This window comes from Anabrus simplex, chromosome 5 (genome assembly GCF_040414725.1).
Source record: "Anabrus simplex isolate iqAnaSimp1 chromosome 5, ASM4041472v1, whole genome shotgun sequence".
In the NCBI taxonomy this organism is placed as follows: domain Eukaryota; kingdom Metazoa; phylum Arthropoda; class Insecta; order Orthoptera; family Tettigoniidae; genus Anabrus; species Anabrus simplex.
In genome coordinates, this window is record NC_090269.1 from 79087197 (window position 1) to 79108302 (window position 21106).

At 39.6% G+C, this 21106-nt stretch overlaps 1 protein-coding gene across 7 annotated transcripts in view; it reads right to left on the reverse strand.

Annotated features, from left to right (window-relative positions):
• Window positions 1-21106, reverse strand: part of Glut1 (Glucose transporter 1) — a 250614-nt gene that overhangs the window by 27491 nt on the left and 202017 nt on the right. For 3 of the 7 annotated variants that reach the window (XM_067146964.2, XM_067146965.2, XM_067146972.2), the window contains one exon: window positions 19379-21014. The exons of 1 other annotated variant lie outside the window; for it this stretch is intronic. In XM_067146964.2, the coding sequence (XP_067003065.1) occupies window positions 20906-21014 (109 nt within the window). In that variant the 3' untranslated portion in view covers window positions 19379-20905. 3 more of the 7 variants (XM_067146967.2, XM_067146968.2, XM_067146969.2) reach the window with 2 other exon arrangements.

The window sequence follows — 21106 nt, forward strand, 5'->3', positions numbered from 1 at the left end:
CCTGTAGTAATGAAATTGACAATAAATGGCGGGAGACAAGCTCGCAGCGCTGGCAAACGGACGAGAGACAATAGTGTCCCTGTATATTTCTTAACATTATGACGGACTACTAGTTTACGAAAACGATATCATCCAAACATCTCATCGGGGTGTGATAGATAGGGTCATAGATGTCGGTAAAGGAGACCTTACATTTCTTTTTATTACAAAAGGGGAAGCAAATCGTAAGAAAGGCAAACAGTTCAGGTTTCATCCGCATGTCCAAAACGAACTGATGAGGGTCATTTCTTACAGTAGATTACCGAAATCGCCCTGAGATAACCTCCTTTGATTCACGGGATGAACCCATTTTCTGCACCGTTGTTTAGATCGCCTTTTCAGGTACCGTAGGCCTACACAGCTCCCAGGAGCAAAGCAATAGATGTTTGAAGTAATATGGATTCCGCTACCACGTTGTTTGATTCCATCGAGGTATTGAAATATAAAACTGAGTGATAGCCCAAAATCTGACTTCCGTACTAGATAACATGGCAGTGTTATGATTGGTTTCTGTGTACTCTTTACGTTAATGTTACGTTCCTCCATTGTTAATACCACAAATTTTACGTTAATTTTACGGTTACGTTACGTTGTTAAGTTTACGGTTACGTTTGCATTGTGAATGGGGCCTAATACAAGGCCTTGAAATGCACTCGTGGAAACGGGTTGCTTCCTAGTTCACCATTTAGCCGCTAGGATCGCGGTCTTGCCCCCTTGTATTCGCATGGCCGTATATATCAATAAGTAAAGTATATCCTAAATAAAAATAACTGAACGTTTTTGCGAGTATTGACAGTACTTTATTTATAGAGCTGTGCTGCATTGGCTTGGATATGTCATTGAAGTTTCAAAACTTCCCTTCTGAGGGGCTTCTTATCAAGTTTCAAACACTTTCTCTCTTCTACTTGAGTGGCTCAAAGTAATGTTGTCTAACAGAGGTCTCAGAAATTTTCATAGTAGAAAAAGAGGTGGTTTGTCGCCTTTACACTTTCCACACTTCATTTCACTGTTGAACATGTCTTTCGAAAAAATAAACGTACACCTTTTAGTAACTATCTTCGGGACAAGTACTGCGTAGCGGAAGTGACAAATTCCGTCGTTCACTGCAGAAGTGCCACAGACAATTTTCGGTATCTGAGGGCTCCTCGATCTTGAAAACGAATAAGACACAATGTTGGACTTGGAGTAGCTGGATAACAGATATGTTCTAAACAGCCTTTACAGTCTGTTTTTTCTTTTGCCACACGAACCATTATGTCATTGTATTCCGCTTGGCGTCTTAGGTAGCTGAAGAAGAGCTTGATGTCATAGCTCATTAGGTTCCTCATCAATGCATAATGCAAATATATACTTATGAGGTATTTTACGCAAGCCACAGTGGATTGGGTAGTCAAGATCTATGCCTGATACATTTCTCTCATTATTCTTTTTTACTTTCTCTGAATGCATTTTAAGTTTCTTAATATATGACAGGAAATCATTACTTAACCAACTGAGGAGTTCATCTTCAGTACTAAAAGGTGTTTTTTTTTTGCTAGTGAGTTTACATCGCACCGATACAAGTAGGTATTATGGCGACGATGGGATAGGAAAGGCCTAGGAGTTGGAAGGAAGCGGCAGTGGCCTTAATTAAGGTACAGCCCCAGCATTTGCCTGGTATGAAAATGGGAAAACACGGAAAACCATCTTCAGGGCTGCCGACAGTGGGATTCGAACCCACTATCTCCCGGATGCAAGCTCACAGCCGTGCGCCCCTAACCGTACGACCAACTCGCCCGGTTAAAAGATGCTCGTTTGTTCTCGTTCCTGAATATGTCCCATGTGAGGTGTTGCAGGCGTTATGCGCATTGAACAATTTAATAAAATGCTTCATGAAACAAATGGCTTATTTTAAACTGTATTTTATGCTCTCGGGACAAAACCACCTCCATACTTTACAAACCGGAGATTGTTTCAGGGGAAAATACAATATTTTTGAGCTCTTGCTACATTTTCGTGAAATTTGTTGGGCAAATTATTTTCCTCGTTGGTTTCCTAATTTAAGATTTCTGAGTTTGAAAATGCCTCTCAAATTATTGCCGGTCACGGTAGTATAGTTTAAAAAAGTCCAGTGACAACATTTGAGATCGCCCGATTCTTATGACGTAACTCGGATCAAAACTTAGGAACAGAGGCCTACTTCGATCAGCTTGAAGTCGTATCTCATGCGTAATACTTCCTCTGTATAATGTTTCGAACATTGAACATTCACTGGAAACTTGTGAAACGAAATTCCACTACCTATAATTTCTCGTGAATAAACCATAACTGGAACTGCGAATGCTTAACATCAGACAAATACATAATACATTCACAACCAACTCAGTTAATGAACACGTTTAAAGGCACGAGCCTGGTAGACAGGGGGCAAGATAGCGATCCTAGCGGCCCGGCATTGAACTTCAGTGTGACCACTTCCATAGCGTTTTACGGGCTCTATTTCCAGGCCTTGTATTATAACGTAGGCAACGGGGCTGACGCGTTGCCTACGCTATAATAGAAGGCCTGGACAAGCCGACACATTTCTGGGCGAACGATGTAGTTCAGGCAATGGCCGCTTGAATCGCGTTTATGTTCTGTTGTTCTCATGTTCTGTCTATATCCTTATATTGAAGATTCATACAATAACGCGAAATAATACATTTGTATTATTATGTCCGGTGTGAATGAGATATAAATATACAAAACAACTTAGAACACACTACACTTCATAGAGTTCTTTCATTTTGCACTTGTTTATCACAAAGGAGTAAAGAATAGGGAAATAGGCCTAAATAGAAGTACTGACTCGATTTTTCCCTAATTCTATAATTTCAACACTTTTCTGCTCAGAGGTTTGCTCTTGAATTTGTTTAATAAATCACAGTCATTAGTCACTTTCTTTGCATTATTATCAAGAACAGGCCTGAAAAATGTAAGTACAACGTATGTGATGTGTGCTTGATCACAGTCGCGGCACTGAAACGTCTCTTTAAACTTTGGAGAGGTAAGGAATTTCAGCTTTCGGACAAGTTTACATTTTCTGAGATATCCTAACGCCCGCGTTGTAAATATTAATACATTTTTAATAAGAAGAATTTGCATCGGCACTTTGTCGGGGAGGCAGAATTCCCTTCACAGTACTTACACCGTAATCTGATTCGACAAAGTGCAAGCTACATGTTCTGAAGTTATCATTAGGAGCCGGAAGAGATACTTTTCTGCTGCTCTGTCCTGAAATAGCAGGCCTCCATTTCTCCCGTAAACTCGGATCTTTAGGAAAAAGATGAAAATTTATATTTGTGTATATTTCTTCGTTGTGTCAGATGTGCAGTTAGGCACGCAAAATTAACCATCATAATAATGTTAATAATAAATAATGTTATTGGCTTTACGTCCCACTAACTACTTTTTCGGTTTTCGGAGACGCCGAGGTGCCGGAATTTTGTCCCGCGGGAGTTATTTTACGTGCCAGTAAATCTACCAGCAGGAGGCTGACGTATTTGAGCACCTTCAAATACCACCGGATTGAGCCAGGATCGAACCTGCCGAGTTGGGGTCGGAAGGCCAGCGCCTCAACCGTCTGACTCACTCAGCCCGACAATAAACCATCTTAACCTACAGAATGGAAAGAGAAACTTGACGGTAATTGGCCCCAGGGGCTCTGACATTTTGACTGTGTTGGCAACCACAGGGCCGTTAACTGAGTCCTGGCATTTCTTCCACTTACTTGTGCCAGGCTCTTGACTTTCATCTATCCTATCCGACCTTCCTTGCTCAACTCTATTTCTTTGCCGACCCCTACGCTATTAGGTTTCCGAGGGCTAGGGAGTCTTATTTTCACGCCCTTCGTGGCCCTTGTCTTCCTTTGGCCGATACTTTCATTTTTCGAAGTGTCGGACCCTTTCCAGTTTTTCTCTCTGATTAGTGTTATATAGAGGATGGTTGCCTAGTTGTACTTCCAACTTACGCGGGATAAAGTGACCTAAGAGAATGAGGCAATGTAAAAGAATAAGCAAATGAAGTAAATAAGAATGACAATATCTCGCTGTCTTGAATTAAGGGAGTGACGTTTCATAGGGCAAATCTTCAGGCAATGGTCGAGTCCATTCGTGCAACCACCAGCTATGATTATATATGAACACCGAAGAGAAATAAGAACATGCTGAAATAGCGCAGACGTAGCTTATAATGCGCCACTTATGCTTTGATATGAATAGGAAATCGAGGCCTAAAGCTGCGCGACTCATGGTTGAATATTAATAAAAATTAGAATCCTGATTCTAACGCTTGCTTCTTGACAGACCAATCGCTTTGTAAATAGAGATTAATGTTTGCTTGTTCACAGACCAATGGTTTTATCACTAGCCGGACCTAACGTACCCAGACCAATCGCTTTGTCACTATCCGTGTAGTAATTACAGATCTGAACACTGTAAAGCATATATTCCCCCACTTATGTTTTAATATTTATAAGAAATAGAGGCCTAAAAGCGGCTTCTAACGTTTGCTTATTCACAGACCAATAGTTTTGTTACTAGTCGGACCTAACAAATCCAGACATTTCCAGACCAATGATTTTGTCACTACCCGGACCGAACGTACCCAGATAGGGTGACCAACTCTAAATTTTCAAATGGAGGGCAGACTCTTAATAAAAGGAGGACTTTTCATAAAAATGTTCTAAAAATGGAGGACAAATGGAATTTTAATATTTACATACAAAATTTAGTATTACATACCATATAACTCTTATGTTTATGAAGATTTTGAATTTGTAGCTATTTTAAGCTGATACTTATTGACTGCACCCACTGTCGACAGCAAGGATGAATGATTTCCTTGTAATAAATAATTCTAAAACTCTTCACGTGACATGTTTTTAAAGTTGTACTTCACTATTATAATACCCTTAACCGACTCGGTCAGCAAACAGATTCTTTCTTCTCACCACTGTGTATTAATCAGGGAAAACACTTTCAACGGTTGCATTGCAACCTGGAATAGAAAAATAAAACTGACAAATTTTAAGCAGCTCACTAAATGTTTCAATGTCAGGGCGATATTTTAAAAACTCACACCACTGCTTATCTAATGTTGTATGTTTATCAATTTCGGAACTCCTAGTGCAATTCTGAACATTGCAAAATTGGTCAAAAAGTTTAGAATCGTCTATCTCCACATGTTTGGATTGCAAACACTCGAGACAAGGAAGAACATCTTCGAACTGAATGTCATTCACACTATGAAGCTTCATCCATTGGAAACACTTAAATTCTTCCATCATAGGGTTACACCAATTTAACAGTCTGACTCGTTGGCTGAATGGTCAGCGTACTGGCCTTTGGTTCAGAGGGCCCCGGGTTCGATTCCCGGCCGGATCGGTGATTTTAACCTTAATTGGTTAATTCCAATGGCCCGGGGCTGGGTGTTTGTGCTGTCCCCAACATCCCTGCAACTCACACACCACACATAACACTATCCTCCACCACAATAACATGCAGTTACATACACATGGCAGATGCCGCCCACCCTCATCGGAGGGTCTGCCTTCCAAGGGCTGCACCCAGCTAGAAATAGCCACACGAAATTATTATTATTACCAACTTAACAGGTAGCCTACTGAATGCACGTTTCATAAAAACCAACAATATGTTCTACAAATGCAATGCGTTCTCTTTCGAAGCCATTTTCAGTGGGGGATTTCAGAGACTTTTTGACTTTAAGAGGTATGAATTTATTTATCATCCTATCATTCAGTGTAGCCAGAGTTGAACCTATTATATCACAAACTTCTGCTACAGAGAGCGTTTCTTTTTTAATGTACCATATAAAATTTTGTTGTGAAAAATGTGCATAGTGGAATGAACTAACCACAGGTAAAGCTCAGAAAACTGTTTTAAAAAAGGACCTAATTATAGCTGGAACACAATTTGAAGGCTGAGAAAGAAAGTACGACTTTAGAGCTGCAAACAGTTTTAGCATTCTTTCTACTACAGGAAACAAACTTAACCATCTTGTTTTGCTGTGACACAAAAGCTGTTCATAATTTATTTCAACACACTCGCAGAATTCTTTGAGTTGTTCAGTGCAAATTGTAGAGATATCAAAATAATTGACTTTTAAAATTATACTCTCTACATCAACTGGCAGTACATCAGCACCTCGTTGCAAACAATTATGCAGTACATGTGCTGGGCATCCAACCCCGATTATGTTCATTTAATTTACTTTTAAGAGCTGAATATATGTTTTTGCTTCTCTATGATTCAACCCTCCAAAATTTACATTTGCATTTTCTCCACTAAAAGCAATGCATTTAGCAGATATTATGCTTCTTTAAAGTCTCGGAAACATAATTGGGTATTGTCTCTGAAGTTTCATTAGGACATGTTTGTAGTTCTAAGACTTTAGTTTGAATACCATTTTCTTTATAGTCGAAATATTGTATAACAATAGGAAAAGTCCCATGGTTGCTAACATTAGTACCCACTCCAAACAAAGGAATACTATTATTCAATGTTTTAGTGATAATGTCAATGGAATGAGGGGCAATTACATTATTTATGATAGCTTCAGTTTTGGTTCTAGACCATGATATTTTGTTAGCAACTGCAGAATCTGCAAACAGAGCACTTCATCCAACATTAATGTGCAGTCCATAGACCTATACGACTGATGGTGAGAAACAGTGCGTTATGCCAATGTTGCCTCTGTTGTCCAAACTTTCCTGTCTAGTGGGGAATGTTTAATCGGGAAAAATTAATCAATATTACTGCTAGAAGAACTGCTTCTAATTGTTTTTCCATGCTTTTCACTAGCAATATGTCTCTCGAGATAACCTGCACCTTTGTTTCCAACAGTTACATAACAGTCACAAATATAACATTTTGCCTCACTTTTGTTACGCCCCTCTCTAAAACACGGTTACTTCTGTTTCAGTTTCTTGACGAACTTACATTTCCTCTTTTGTGCCTTGCCACTTTTGAGTGATGACATTCTGATATTATTCAAAATTCATAATAAAATCACAAACACTCCACTCACTCAGAAGGTCCGAATCCAAATAGCACAAACACACAACTACGTTATGCCGCAGCCAGCATTACATGACTGGTGAATCCCCGCCGAGAATTCCCCGGCCCCGATGGCGTTTATTTGGTGCATAAAACATCACTTGGGTTCTGAAGGCAGGGCTACCAACCATCTTGTGCCTGCGAGCATGGCTGTGAATTTGGTTGTATTCAATTGTTTTTCAGGGTAATATCTTAATGTAGTAAATTTATTGTTTTATAGTCCTAGACCTCAAGGGTAACCATATTTATCAGGAAGGTGACAATTTCAGATTAATAACATAAATGTTATCTTCAAATCATTTTGCTGGTGTCGACGAGTGCTGTGTAAATGTCTATTAATATACTCTCACCAGAAAAAAAAAAAAAAAAAAGGAAACAATACGTATTTCACACAGAATTTAATGTTAGTTCATTTGAAACCTTGTATAAATTAAATGTTATGCCATTACAAAAATATATCGATGTATCGTAAGTTAATTAGTCTATTTGACAAGTTTCAGTGCAAAAACTGGTAAACATCATTGTTCATGACAATCACAACACTAATATTGCCATTTCCCACCATTAGACAAGAATAACTACAAAAAACTGTCTTCAAGTTTATTGCTGGGAATTCTCGTGTTACGTATTTTTGTGGATATTGCGGCTTGTTTACAACAGTCTCACTTTTAAGTTAGGTCATAATGGCTCTTTCACCTGAAAACGCAGCAAGGGCCGTAAGGATGGGCGCAGTGTCCTATGTAGCAGATGTTATAGGCACGTCTTGTTGTAATGTGTACGAAACTGTTTAAAGGTACAGAGAGGACAATATCTACACCAGGAGGCCTGGTTCTCTTCATAGGTGAAGCACTACTGAGCACGATGATCACTTTTTCGTAATTCAAATTCTTTGCGATCAATACACAATAGCTGTGGAGGCCAGAAATTGGTTGCAGCAAGTATGGGGCATAAACATCTGTGAAAAGACAATAAGGAGGAGGTTGTATGCAGCAGATTTAAAGTCCAGGAGGCCTGAAACAGGATCTCTGCTTACACATGAGCACCGTGCCTCTCGGATGCAATTCACCAACACAGTGGAGCTACGTGCAGTTTACAGATGAATTAAGGTTCTGTTTGAGGCCACCAGATGGAAGAGAGGGAGTACAGAGAAGGTTCAGGGAACATTATTCACCCTGTACTTTCTCTGCAAGGACACCTTTCAGTGGAGGCTCTGTGATGGTCCGGGCTGGTATTATCACTGATGTGCGCAAGGAGTATGTGTTTGTTGAGAATCAAACTCTTACAGCCCATTGATATATCGAGGAGCTTTTAGTGAATCAGGTGGTGCCTTTTGCACCTGTCATCGGCAACAACTTTATCCTGATGCATGACAATGCTCGCCCATACGTTACCGTTTGTGTACTTGAATACCTGAAGTCAGAATTGGGTGCATAGTGTGGCCTGCTCATAGTCCCGGCCTAAACCCGATACAGCATGTCTGGGATAGGCTTGGGAAACATGCTAAAAGTTGTTCTCCTTGACACACTGGCTCAACTTCTGGCTGCGCTCCAGGCAAATGGGAGTTCATACTACAAGATAACCTTCGAGATTGCATCCTGAGTATGCCTGATCAAATCACAACTGTAACTGCGGATAGAGGGAGCAATACCCCATTACTGAGGCAAAGTAAATGTGTTTAAAACTTGTGGATAAATGGACTGCATACAAAACGGTGCAAAGCTCCAGGTTTCAGCATTTCCAAATTTGTGTTGGTGAACTGTTGTGATTGTCAGTCAATAATGTTTCTCAGTTATTGAGTTGAAACTTATCAAATGGACTATTTAATTTAAAATACATTGTCATATTGTTGTAATGTCATAATATTTCATTTTTACCAGGTTTCAAATGGATTAATATTAAATTTCACTTTTCACTTTTTTTTTTTTTTTTTTTTTTTTTTTTTGCCTGTGTGTGTAGTTGATCTATATGTTTTCTAACATCAATTTTTGAAGGTTAAGGTTATTTTTTAATGAACTTTAGAGTTTATGTTTCAAAAACAGTATTCTAAGGAACCTGATAGTCTTATTTAAGAGTTCAAGTACTACCAAGTTACATTCCTAAGAGGGTCATTCAGCTCCTTCCACACCGTTTTCCATCCATTCATATTAACTTTAGTTGTCCTTGCATTTGTGTATTTTGTTTATCTTTCCTTAGCTTGTTTATTATTTTATTATTTTTTATGTGTATAATGTTACCACGTGGTGCACAGAGTAATAAGATTAGCATGGAATGTTAGTAATATACCTTCTGATTGGATAAAAGCAGTAATTGCACCTTTCTATAACCAAGGGAACAGGAAGGATTGCAACAACTATTGAGGCATCAGTATACCAGGCTAGGTACTCACTAGTATTTTGGAAGGGAGGGTGCAATCAGTGATTGAGAGCAAGTTGGATGAAAACCAGTGTGATTTTAGACCAAAGAGGGGCTGTCAGGATCAGATTTTCAGTATGCATCAGGTAACTGAAAAATGCTATAATAGGAATAGACATTTAAGTTTATGTTTTATAGATTTAGAGAAGGCATATGGCAGAGTACCAAGGGAAAAGATGTTAGCCGTTCTGGGGGACTATGGCATTAAGGCTAGCTTATTAAAAGCAATCTAAGGCATTTACAGTAGGTTTACAATTGGGCTGCAGTGAGTATTGATGCTAGAATGAGTGAGTTCTTGTTTCAAGGTCCTTACAGGGTTTAGACAAGGCAGTAATCTTTCACCTTTGTTGTTCATAGTTTACATGTATCATCTGCAGTAGTGAAAGGTACACTGTTAGCCATTAAAACTGGTACACCAAGAAGGTAAAGAGAGCAGGATCATATTTATTTTACACATATGATAGGTGGAAGACCTGATTCAATTTGCAAGTAATTTTGAGGTACATAACATGCACAAGTTGGTACTCAAAGTTGCCACAACTGGCAGCAATAACAGCTGTAATCCAGCTGGGCATCGAGTTGAACTGGGCTTGGATGGCAGATAAGGGTGCATTATTCCATTTGGCTTCAACTCTGTGCCACAGTTCATCAATCATACTGGTTGGTGAGTGATAGTGTGCCAGTCTCTCGGCAACCCATGACGAGAAGTTTTCAGCGAGTGACAGATCTGGAGAACGTGTTGGCATGGGCAACAGTCTAATACCCTCTGTATCGAGGAAGGTCAGGAGAGCGCAGGAAATATGCAGTTGTGGACAATCCTGTTGAAAGGTAGCATCATGGGAGCCTCGAAGATGGGTAGAGCCAGGGGCCTTAACACATCAGATATGCAACAATTGCTGTCCAAATTCCTGGCTCTGCTAATAAGATGTGATCAGGATATGTACCCAATGGCACCCCATATCATCAATCTAAATACTGAGGTTTGTATGGCGATGATGAATTCAAGTTGGAAACAATCTCTCCTCTTTGTGGCTCCACACACAGATGTGCCCATCATTATGCTATAGGCAGAATCGAGATTCATATAAAAATATTATATACTACTCCTGTGTTCATGGTTGTCATTCAATTCGCCACTGTTGTCGTGCCTGTCCCTCCTACGGTGTTAAAGGATAGCGGAACAATGGTTGCTGTGCTGTCAGTCCGTGGTGCAGCGGACATCGTCCTGCAAATGAGCCAAGCTCCTGACTCAGGGGTATGTGACGTGTCTGTATGATCCTGGAAGGCAGTGTGGATAACATGACTGTCCTTTCATTTGTTAGTTAACGGGGGTTGTTAAGATCCTGCATGGCATCCTGTATGGTGCTCCTCGATCCATCTATTCCATATTCGCATGACAGATGATGATGATGATGTTTGTTGTTTAAAGGGGCCTAACATCTATGTCATCAGCCCCAAATGGCATGAAATGAGACGAAATGTAAGGACAATGAAAAATCCATATGCCTCCACTGACCAGAATTCAAAACGTGAGGACACGAAGAATGAAAGGATGGATATGAAGTTAAAACAATCAGTGGATCCGACCCGCAATGCCCCACATTCTCAGAAACTAGTATTAAACAATAGTATTACTGACCAAGGGACTGCTGCTAAAGCACAATACTGAATCGATGATGCTTGTAGTCTAAACAGGTCCAAAATCCAGGTCGTCGGCCCCTTATAATGGTACTTATCACTAGGAAAGTAGAACCATGGTATTTGTCATGTTGCGGTACTAATCAGAAGTAGTGTAGACTTGCGGTATTCCACACATTATGGTACTACTCACAGGTAATGTAATGCGCACATGTAACACAGACCTATGGTGTTTCGCACATTGTATCACTATTTACAGGCAACACATATATATACAGGCAATTCAAACCTATGGTGTTCTTCACATAAGTGGACTGATGACAGGGACTCTCACTATCCCATGATGTTCCTCACATAGTGGGTACTAATCATAGGCAAGGCAGAACCATGGTGTCACTCATATAGTGGTACGGATCACAGGTACTGTAAAATGCATCTTGAGCACACACTGTCGCGACTAATCACAACGTATTGTGTACTTAACATAGTGGTACTACGTGCAAGTAAAAGCGACCCATGGTGCTCCCTGCGTGGTGGTACTAAGTACAAGTAGTATCATGGTTCTAATTTGAGCATCCCTTGGTCGCCCATTTTAGTCGCCTCTTACGACAGGCAGAGGATACCATGGGTGTATTCTTCATCTGCGACCCCACCCACAGGGGTTTATTCGCATGACAGTCATGAGATCCTGACCAATGCAAGCGGCGATATCACAGAATGATAAACTGCAGTCCTAGTAGGCCATGATCCCGCTGCAGTCAAATTCCGGTATGTGCTGGTAGGCATCCCTCCTCAAACAAGGCATAACATGATCTTTTCACAAACAACCAACGTTCAAGTGTAATTTCCGACTGAGAAATCCACTGTGCAATCTTCCCTTTTATATGAACTGTAGATGGTGTTACTCCTACCTGCTTTGTGCACATGCACTGAAATGCTAATCTTTTGCATATTCCACCGTTTTGTACCTTTCATGAACATTTGACATTTGTTGTATGCTGCCATAATGGTGCAGCATGTTTAATGGCCAGCAGTGTGTAAAGTTGCAGGGAGGGATTCATTTAGGTGGAAATGTAAGCAGTTTGGCTTATGCCAAATATTTGGTCTTAATGGCAGATTGTGTCGAATGCCTCCAGTCTAATATCTTGGAACTTGAAAATGGGTGCAGTGAGTATGATATGAAAATTAGCCTTTTCAAGATTAAAGTGATGTTAGTAAGAAACCTAAGAGAATTGAATATCAGGTTGAGAATACAAAGCTGGAACCGGAAGATCCTTTCAATTATTTAGGATGTGTATTCTCCGAGGATAGTTGTATACTACGTGAGATTGAATCAAGGTGCAGCAAAGATAATGCAATGAGCTTGTAGTTGCAATCAACAGTATTCTGTAAGAATGAAGCCAGCTCATGGACAAAACTATCTGTTTTCAGACCAACTTTGTTTTACGGAAATGAAAGCTGGGTGGACTCAGGATATCTTATTCGTAAGTAATTAAGCATCAGACATGAAAGTAGCAAGAATGATCGCTGGTATAAACAGGTGGCAACAATAGCAGGAGGGTACTCGGAATGAGGAAATAATGGCTAAGTTTGGAATGAACTTGACTGATGAAGCTATATGCATTAGCCGGCTCTGGTGGTGGGATCATGTTAGGCAAATTGATGAAGATAGGTTACCTAGGAGAAATGGACTTGACCATGGAGGGTAAGAGAAGCAGAGGGAGACCAGTATGATGATGGTCAGACTCAGTTTCTAATGATAAGAGGTATAGGACTAAATAAGACCACAGAGCTAGTTTCAAATAGAGAATTGTGGCAGTGTTTAGTAAAGTCATAGAGACGTGCAGACTGAATGCTGAAAGGCATAACAGTCTATAATGAAGATATACATATATGTGTTATTATTATTATTATTATTATTATTATTATTATTATTATTATTATTATTATTATTATTATTATTATTATTATCAGCTATCCTATGACTTTTGAGACTTGAGTGTATGAAATCATATAAAGTTTATACATTTTTCTTTCCTATTAATAACTGAAATTTGAAGTATAATATATGCTTTTTTTGACACAAGTCATCCTGCACTATCCTATTCAATTGCCTCGAGTTTGATTCCTGGCTCTGCTACAAATTTAAGACTTGTCAACTAACAAACTGGGTATACAAAGTTTTAGGGAACATAGATACAAACACATATTAGAAGAAAAAACCCCACAAGTACAGGTCAACTTCAGAGGAAGGAGCAACAGAAAATGAGACAAGGACAATATATCTTCATACATTTCTGTCTTCAAATAGGTAGTACCCTCTTCATGAAGCCCAATTCTACTACATTAATTTCTTCTTAGCCCTTGTTACTTGTTTGTTCTTTTTCATTTAGTTTAAGGCAAGAAAACTGAAGAGAAATGGATTAAAAGTCCATGCTTGGCCATCCTAGAACTGATTTTCTTCTTAAACTTAAGTGAATTTAACAGTGATACCTAACACACAGGTCATAGTCACTTTCACCCCAATCCTAGTACCAATTAATAAAAAATCAGGACTTCTGAGAGACTTCACTCTCTCAATGTACATGGGGCTATTGATTGAGATGTTCCAAGCACCTTATATATAGAAACTAGACGCACATAGAACACATCTAGAAGGAACCTTCATTAATATACATGGGCGCCCATATAAGAGTTTCTAGAGGGGGGCCCAGACCTGGGGGTACGTAGTCATTTTAATATTTTGGAAGATAAATGGCGATTTCTATTCTGCGGTAGAATAACTCACGGTATCCCCTGCCTGTTGGTGGGGGACGGTACAACCGCTTTTATACTGACTTTAAAGATAAAAATTTCATTGTTCCGTATTGAAATTATTGATGTTAAAAATTAAATAACTGGAAAGGAGGTTCAACCTGACTGACAGAGCAAATGCAACACCAAGAAGGAGTGGTTCGAAAGGGATGAAAGTTGGGGAAAAAACAGAGACGGCACGGATGAATAATTGATGTTTATTTCAAACCGATATGCAGGTTACACAATGCGCACGGCATCGACTCAGTAGGATGTAGGACCACCGCAAGCGGCGATGCACGCAGAAACACGTCGAGGTACAGAGTCAATAAGAGTGCGGATGGTGTCCTGAGGGATGGTTCTCCATTCTCTGTCAACCATTTGCCACAGTTGGTCGTCCGTACGAGGCTGGGGCAGAGTTTGCAAACGGCGTCCAATGAGATCCCACACGTGTTCGATTGGTGAGAGATCCGGAGAGTACGCTGGCCACGGAAGCATCTGTACACCTCGTAGAGCCTGTTGGGAGATGCGAGCAGTGTGTGGGCGGGCATTATCCTGCTGAAACAGAGCATTGGGCAGCCCCTGAAGGTACGGGAGTGCCACCGGCCGCAGCACATGCTGCACGTAGCGGTGGGCATTTAACGTGCCTTGAATACGCACTAGAGGTGACGTGGAATCATACGCAATAGCGCCCCAAACCATGATGCCGCGTTGTCTAGCGGTAGGGCGCTCCACAGTTACTGCCGGATTTGACCTTTCTCCACGCCGACGCCACACTCGTCTGCGGTGACTATCACTGACAGAACAGAAGCGTGACTCATCGGAGAACACGACGTTCCGCCATTCCCTCATCCAAGTCGCTCTAGCCCGGCACCATGCCAGGCGTGCACGTCTATGCTGTGGAGTCAATGGTAGTCTTCTGAGCGGACGCCGGGAGTGCAGGCCTCCTTCAACCAATCGACGGGAAATTGTTCTGGTCGATATTGGAACAGCCAGGGTGTCTTGCACATGCTGAAGAATGGCGGTTGACGTGGCGTGCGGGGCTGCCACCGCTTGGCGGCGGATGCGCCGATCCTCGCGTGCTGACGTCACTCGGGCTGCGCCTGGACCCCTCGCACGTGCCACATGTCCCTGCGCCAACCATCTTCGCCACAGGCGCTGCACCGTGGACACATCCCTATGGGTATCGGCTGCGATTTGACGAAGCGACCAACCTGCCCTTCTCAGCCCGATCACCATACTCCTCGTAAAGTCGTCTGTCTGCTGGAAATGCCTCCGTTGACGGCGGCCTGGCATTCTTAGCTATACACGTGTCCTGTGGCACACGACAACACGTTCTACAATGACTGTCGGCTGAGAAATCACGGTACGAAGTGGGCCATTCGCCAACGCCGTGTCCCATTTATCGTTCGCTACGTGCGCAGCACAGCGGCGCATTTCACATCATGAGCATACCTCAGTGACGTCAGTCTACCCTGCAATTGGCATAAAGTTCTGAGCACTCCTTCTTGGTGTTGCATTTGCTCTGTCAGTCAGTGTACGTAATACTGACTTTTAAGTCATTTTCTTGAAAGGAAAACACGTGACTACACTAGATTTTTGCCTTTCCGTGAGAGCTAGAGGGGGGCCGCGGCCCTGCCTTACCCCCGGGTATGTGCGCCCTTGTTAATATATAATCCTAATGACTGCTGTGATACTACAACAGAAATGAAAATGCAAGTTTTGTGAATGAAATGTGAAGTAATTTTGTGTTTGTCAATTGTGTTTATGGAAACTTTGGAACTGCTTGTGTTCTCCATTTGTCTCAGAGTGATGATACTGTTCCTCAGTATGTGTTCAATGCCATATAAGGCAATAAATAGCTCTGAGTAGTGAGCAGGATTTTAAGGAATAACTAAGTTATTTTCCCAGCATTTATCTGCACACAATGCTGTATGCTTTCTATAAATCCATTTTTTCATCTCTTTCACTAACTATCCTCCATACTTTCATTTCTAATAAATTATAACTGTCACATACTGATGTAGACAAGCTAACAAGTTTGAATGGTAATTCTCATTCTAAATCATATTGAATGTTCTACAGAAATGCATACCTTAAAACTCGCCGACAACTTGCAGCAAGCAGATGCAGCCAACTGAACACGATCAATCTATGTGCCGAGGAGTCTATTTTGTAAATATCACAAGCTACAAATCTGCAAACTGCAAGGTATAAGTGTTCTGGTTTCTGTTTCATAAACAAAAATTATACACAAATCCAACACAATGTTTATTTTCATAGAAAGAAGTTCTTGTTATTTGAAATTAGTTACCTTAATGAAAATTAAAAAAAAAAAAAAATCACATCTCTATGTGGTACTCTAAAATTTGCTAAATGCAAGCCCTATAAAACATTTTTTATAGTATCAATAGTTTGAAAATATGGATTAATTGACAGAATCATAGACATTTAATGTGTGATCATTATACAATCATAACGTGCCTGATAACAATATTTTTTTTCATATGAAGAGTACTCAATTAAATTCTTCCTATACACATAACAATTCAGCTAGATTCAGCATCACTTAAGACATCACTATGATTTATGAAACAGAACTGAAAATTCACTTATTAATTGATTTGTGATTTGTAGATAGTTGGATGACTATAAAAATTTTAAGTCATGTATAGAAAGATTATGGCTTGATTTGTACTTGTTTTTTTAATTTCCATTAAGTACCTATGAAAGTTTTAAGTTTCATTGTAACTTGTGAAGTAGAAATATTTTTTTTGAGAAAGCTAATTCATTGATGTTTACAAACTAGATCCCAAGCACTTTATGAACAATATACCGTACATTAGAAAACAACAGTTAATTCACTTAACTGACAATATCATAAAGATCAGGGGTATTCACATTTTAAAGAGAAATGAAATCTAAGCCCATTCTTATAGAGATAGAATTTTATTGCATTCATGGAACTTTACACTCTTCATCATTCCTTTAGCAGCACAGCAATTGCTTAACTGTTGCTAGTCAATTGACACAACATAGTTATGTTTTTCTTTCCTCACTAGTAGCGGAATACTGTCTAGTTTCATGCAGCAGAATATCAAGATTTTTTTTTAAAAAATGTTAATAACATAATAATTTAATTTCTCAGAAGGAAGTTTTACAGACTTATTAAGCTATTTAGACATTTTAAATGTCCATAACCACAAGTTCAGTATAATTTTAATTATGTTGTTTTCTGTCTATTTTATGAATTTTTTTCCTTTTTCAAGATTTTCAATCAAATGCTATTTCTCATTTTAATTCTCATACATAAAAGTCTGTAGCCATAATAGAAAATAAGTGATTGTGTGATGACTACACAGTTTTCCGCTACCTATGCTCTTCCACTCTTTGTGGGTTAAAAGAAACTGTCACTGAAGAAATGAAAAGAAGAGCTATCAACAGCATTAGTGGCCCTTGTGCTGCTTCAAGTCCACAATCATTTATTTCTATAATCAGAATATAATTATTATAATAAAGATCATAACAATAATAAATAATATTTATAAACATGTGTGTATCATCGAGGAACGGCAGCCACACTCCCCAACTTATCTAACAGACCCAACTGATGGCTAAAATCTAGGAATTATACGTACTGTGCTACGGTACTTTTGCATACATACACGGAAATCTTTAAAAAATAAACAAAAAAACACAAGCATTATACAATTCATTCATCAGGAATACGATTTTTTTTAAAGTATGTAACAATATTTACATTTAGAATAACACTCGTCTTGTCCGACTGCACTCTGGCATTGCCAGATACGGGGGGCCTGGATGATTTACCACGAAAAGGTTAAAAATTTCCCGCTCTGAGAAATGCCACCGATGTTGCTTTGCAACTTAAGATAATTTTACTAGTATCTTTAGTTTTCACCTTGTTCAAATGTCTATAGTAACTGCTATAGTATTTTTCCTATTTATATTGAACTTACATTTTCCCTTACCCAAAATAAGACCTATAAGATGAAGTAGTAACTTAAAATCTTTCTCATTAACACACTGATATCATAGAAACAGAATTTTGTATTTGTTTGTTTGCTTGGATATATAGGACAGAATAACTGCCTGCCATCACAGATTACAACAGGGAGTTTAAGAGAAGTGTTTTGGGCCATTTAAAAAGGTTGATGAAAAAGATCAGAACTCCCATAATTAAGTGGGAGGGGTTAGTACATATTCTATCGTCATTTTTGTAAATGTATTTATGATAAAATCTTCAATAAACAAGAGAGTATGAGTTTATTGTTATGTAATTCCACTCCGGAAGCCCAGTCTCTCACCTTGTGTCAAATTGCATTCAGTTCTTGGCATTTTTTTAAAATAGAGATACAAAGGTGTTGTATTTTCTGCATAGAGAGTTGTGCCAATTTGGGAATAATCTGATCATGAAGTTGGCCAAAGTTTTAAAAAGTAGTTTATAGAGAAGTTAAACATGAAATTTTTGGAAAAGTTGTTCGATAGTTTTTACATATTTTGTTGAATAAAGGCATTTTTGGTTTCTGATACTGAAATGGCAGGTGGAATGTACAACTCTACTAGATTATGAGCAAACCATTCTCGAAATTGTTCTCCCCACTCTAAAAAAGAATACCTTGACTTCATTTCCATTCTTTTAAAATTATGTTTTAAAATTATTTTTAAATATTTTTGCTATTTTTCCCCCCTTGCCTTAGAGAGCCACTTGCTTGGCATAACACCATTCAAGTGACTCGTTTCCCCCAGGCAGATGATTTGCTGGTCCCATGACTCAACACACATTACAGCCCCACACTTCAAACCAATGTCACTATTTCCTGATTCATGAACAATAAAGTTTGGCATTAAGATTGTTCTTTGACCCAGGAAATATTGGTTTTACTATCTATGAACTTTGTTAAACCAACATGTATATGAAATATTCCTACAATTTCTATATATTTCGTTGAATAGAGCTAGTTTTCCCACCTGATTAAATTTCAGTTTTCTTGAGGCAGGTGAGCATAATATTTATTTTATTCTGACATATTTCTTCCATTTGCTGACTGCCACACTTGCACAATGCAGGTCTATGAATAATCCTCTGTGGTTTTCGACATGCATTGTCCTGCATCACATACTATTCTAGGAGTAACTCCTTATCTGTAGTTCTTGTATAGAGTGTCAGACTGGTTGGCACAGCTATTCTTGAGTGATGGCGAAAACGTTGGTTGTTGGCGGCCGGTTCCAGTTCGTAGCTGATGGGGGCCTGTCGATCGACGATCAGCCACTGGCCCCCGGCTCCCGTGGAAATCGCCAGCGTGCCCTCACGCAACACACGGGCGTACCAGCCTTACTGCTCCAGGGAAAACCAAGACAAGACTGTAAGGGACTTTAGCATAGTGAAGTGATGGGGAGATGAGGACAGTTTGATTACACTACTTTTTAACTGCTGTGCCTACCTATTCTATACTCTATATGTCTTGCTTCTTATTTTGGTGACAACTATTGAAAATTGAGCACCTGAACGTTGGTGACGTCAGTTTATTTAAGTACACAAGATTTAAAAAAATTAACAACACCGATCCGTCCTTTTTTATTTTAAGAGAAGGAGCCTTCCCTAGTGAGTTATGTACAGAGGCGAAGATATCTCGGGTCCGTTCCAATTTTTTAATCCTGTTTAGCATTACAGTCCTGGCAGTGTATGTAATTAGAATTAGTCGCGATGTATATATACACAACAGTACAATATTAAAAAAAGTGTACTTTAATTTATTGTTTTGATTTGCACTGTGTCATGGGATTGATATTAGTGCCACTTAATTTTAATCTCCATGTTCAATCTCTCACACTCACAAACATTCAGCACGTACTACAAAGACAGGAATACTGGGGCAAAGGTGCACACTATCACCACTCATCGCATGGAGCACGTTATAGGAAGAAGTCCTGGATATCCAAGGAATTAGATTGGTTAGCCTACTAATCTTTTGTTTTTGAAGCACCTTTGAATGTGTTCAGGAGACTTTGAGAAATATGTAAAAATTAGTATGGGAAATGGAATGTCTATGATGCACAGATGTCTTCTATGTAGAAGAGAACTATGTTGAGGATCATCTCTCGCTCCACCAATCCAGTACTGTCTCTGCTCTGGTAACTTGAAGATATGAATATGAAGGTAAATGACAATGGCAACATTATATTGTGATAAATATGTTAAGTACACAGCTGTAAAAGGATGCAAATTTCACACATTCTTCAGAACACATTCGAATACCTTCTCTTAATTAACTCGCATAAAGAAGTTCTCTCATACGAAGGTAAGTTTTCCATTTTTTCTCATTTACTAACAAGAGAAATCTGTAGCAATATTTAAGTTAGTTCATCACAACCTGCACAACACTTCAAGCTGAGATATTCTTGTGTACGCTGCTAAGTGATGTTACAGAATCGATCACTCATTACAATCAATTGCACAGAGAGAATTGCAGCTCTTGGTGCTTTTTTAAGATTAACTTTTGGGATTTGTTCAGAAATTTAGAAATGATAAAGTTTGAGAACAGGGATTGTCTTCCATGACTAATCTATGAATGACTTGAGAACATACACATGGGGAGAAGGTTCAATTTGACCACAAATTATCTTTTTCCGGAGAATTGAGAGTTACGAATTATCAGCTTTTTCATCACTTTCTTGCATTGAGACAACAGGCCTATAGATTTTCTTCATTCAGTACTGCTTTTCATTCACTGGCAAGCGTCCATTCCAAGCACCATCAGTTTCAGTGGCAGGATCGGCGCAGACTGTGTCGCAGATACAACACGCATGCCTTGCCACGGTCCGAGATGAGGTCGTAGAGCTGGCCCTCCACTCCAGGCACTGCCAGGAGCAGAGGGAGTGGGGTGGACACGGAGAAATTACCGATGTTAAGAGTTTCCCATTGTCAAACAGCGCTGTTCGGAAAGCGTGGCGGAGGGAGCGGGGGTGGGGGCCTGACCGCCGGCACGAGCTCTCGTGAAGAGCGCTCGGAGGCAGCTGAAACGAGACAAATGAGGTCACTTAGGCAGAAGAAGGGCTAGGAAAATGACCATGAACGGATGTGATTTAAGGTTACTTGGTCAAAAGCA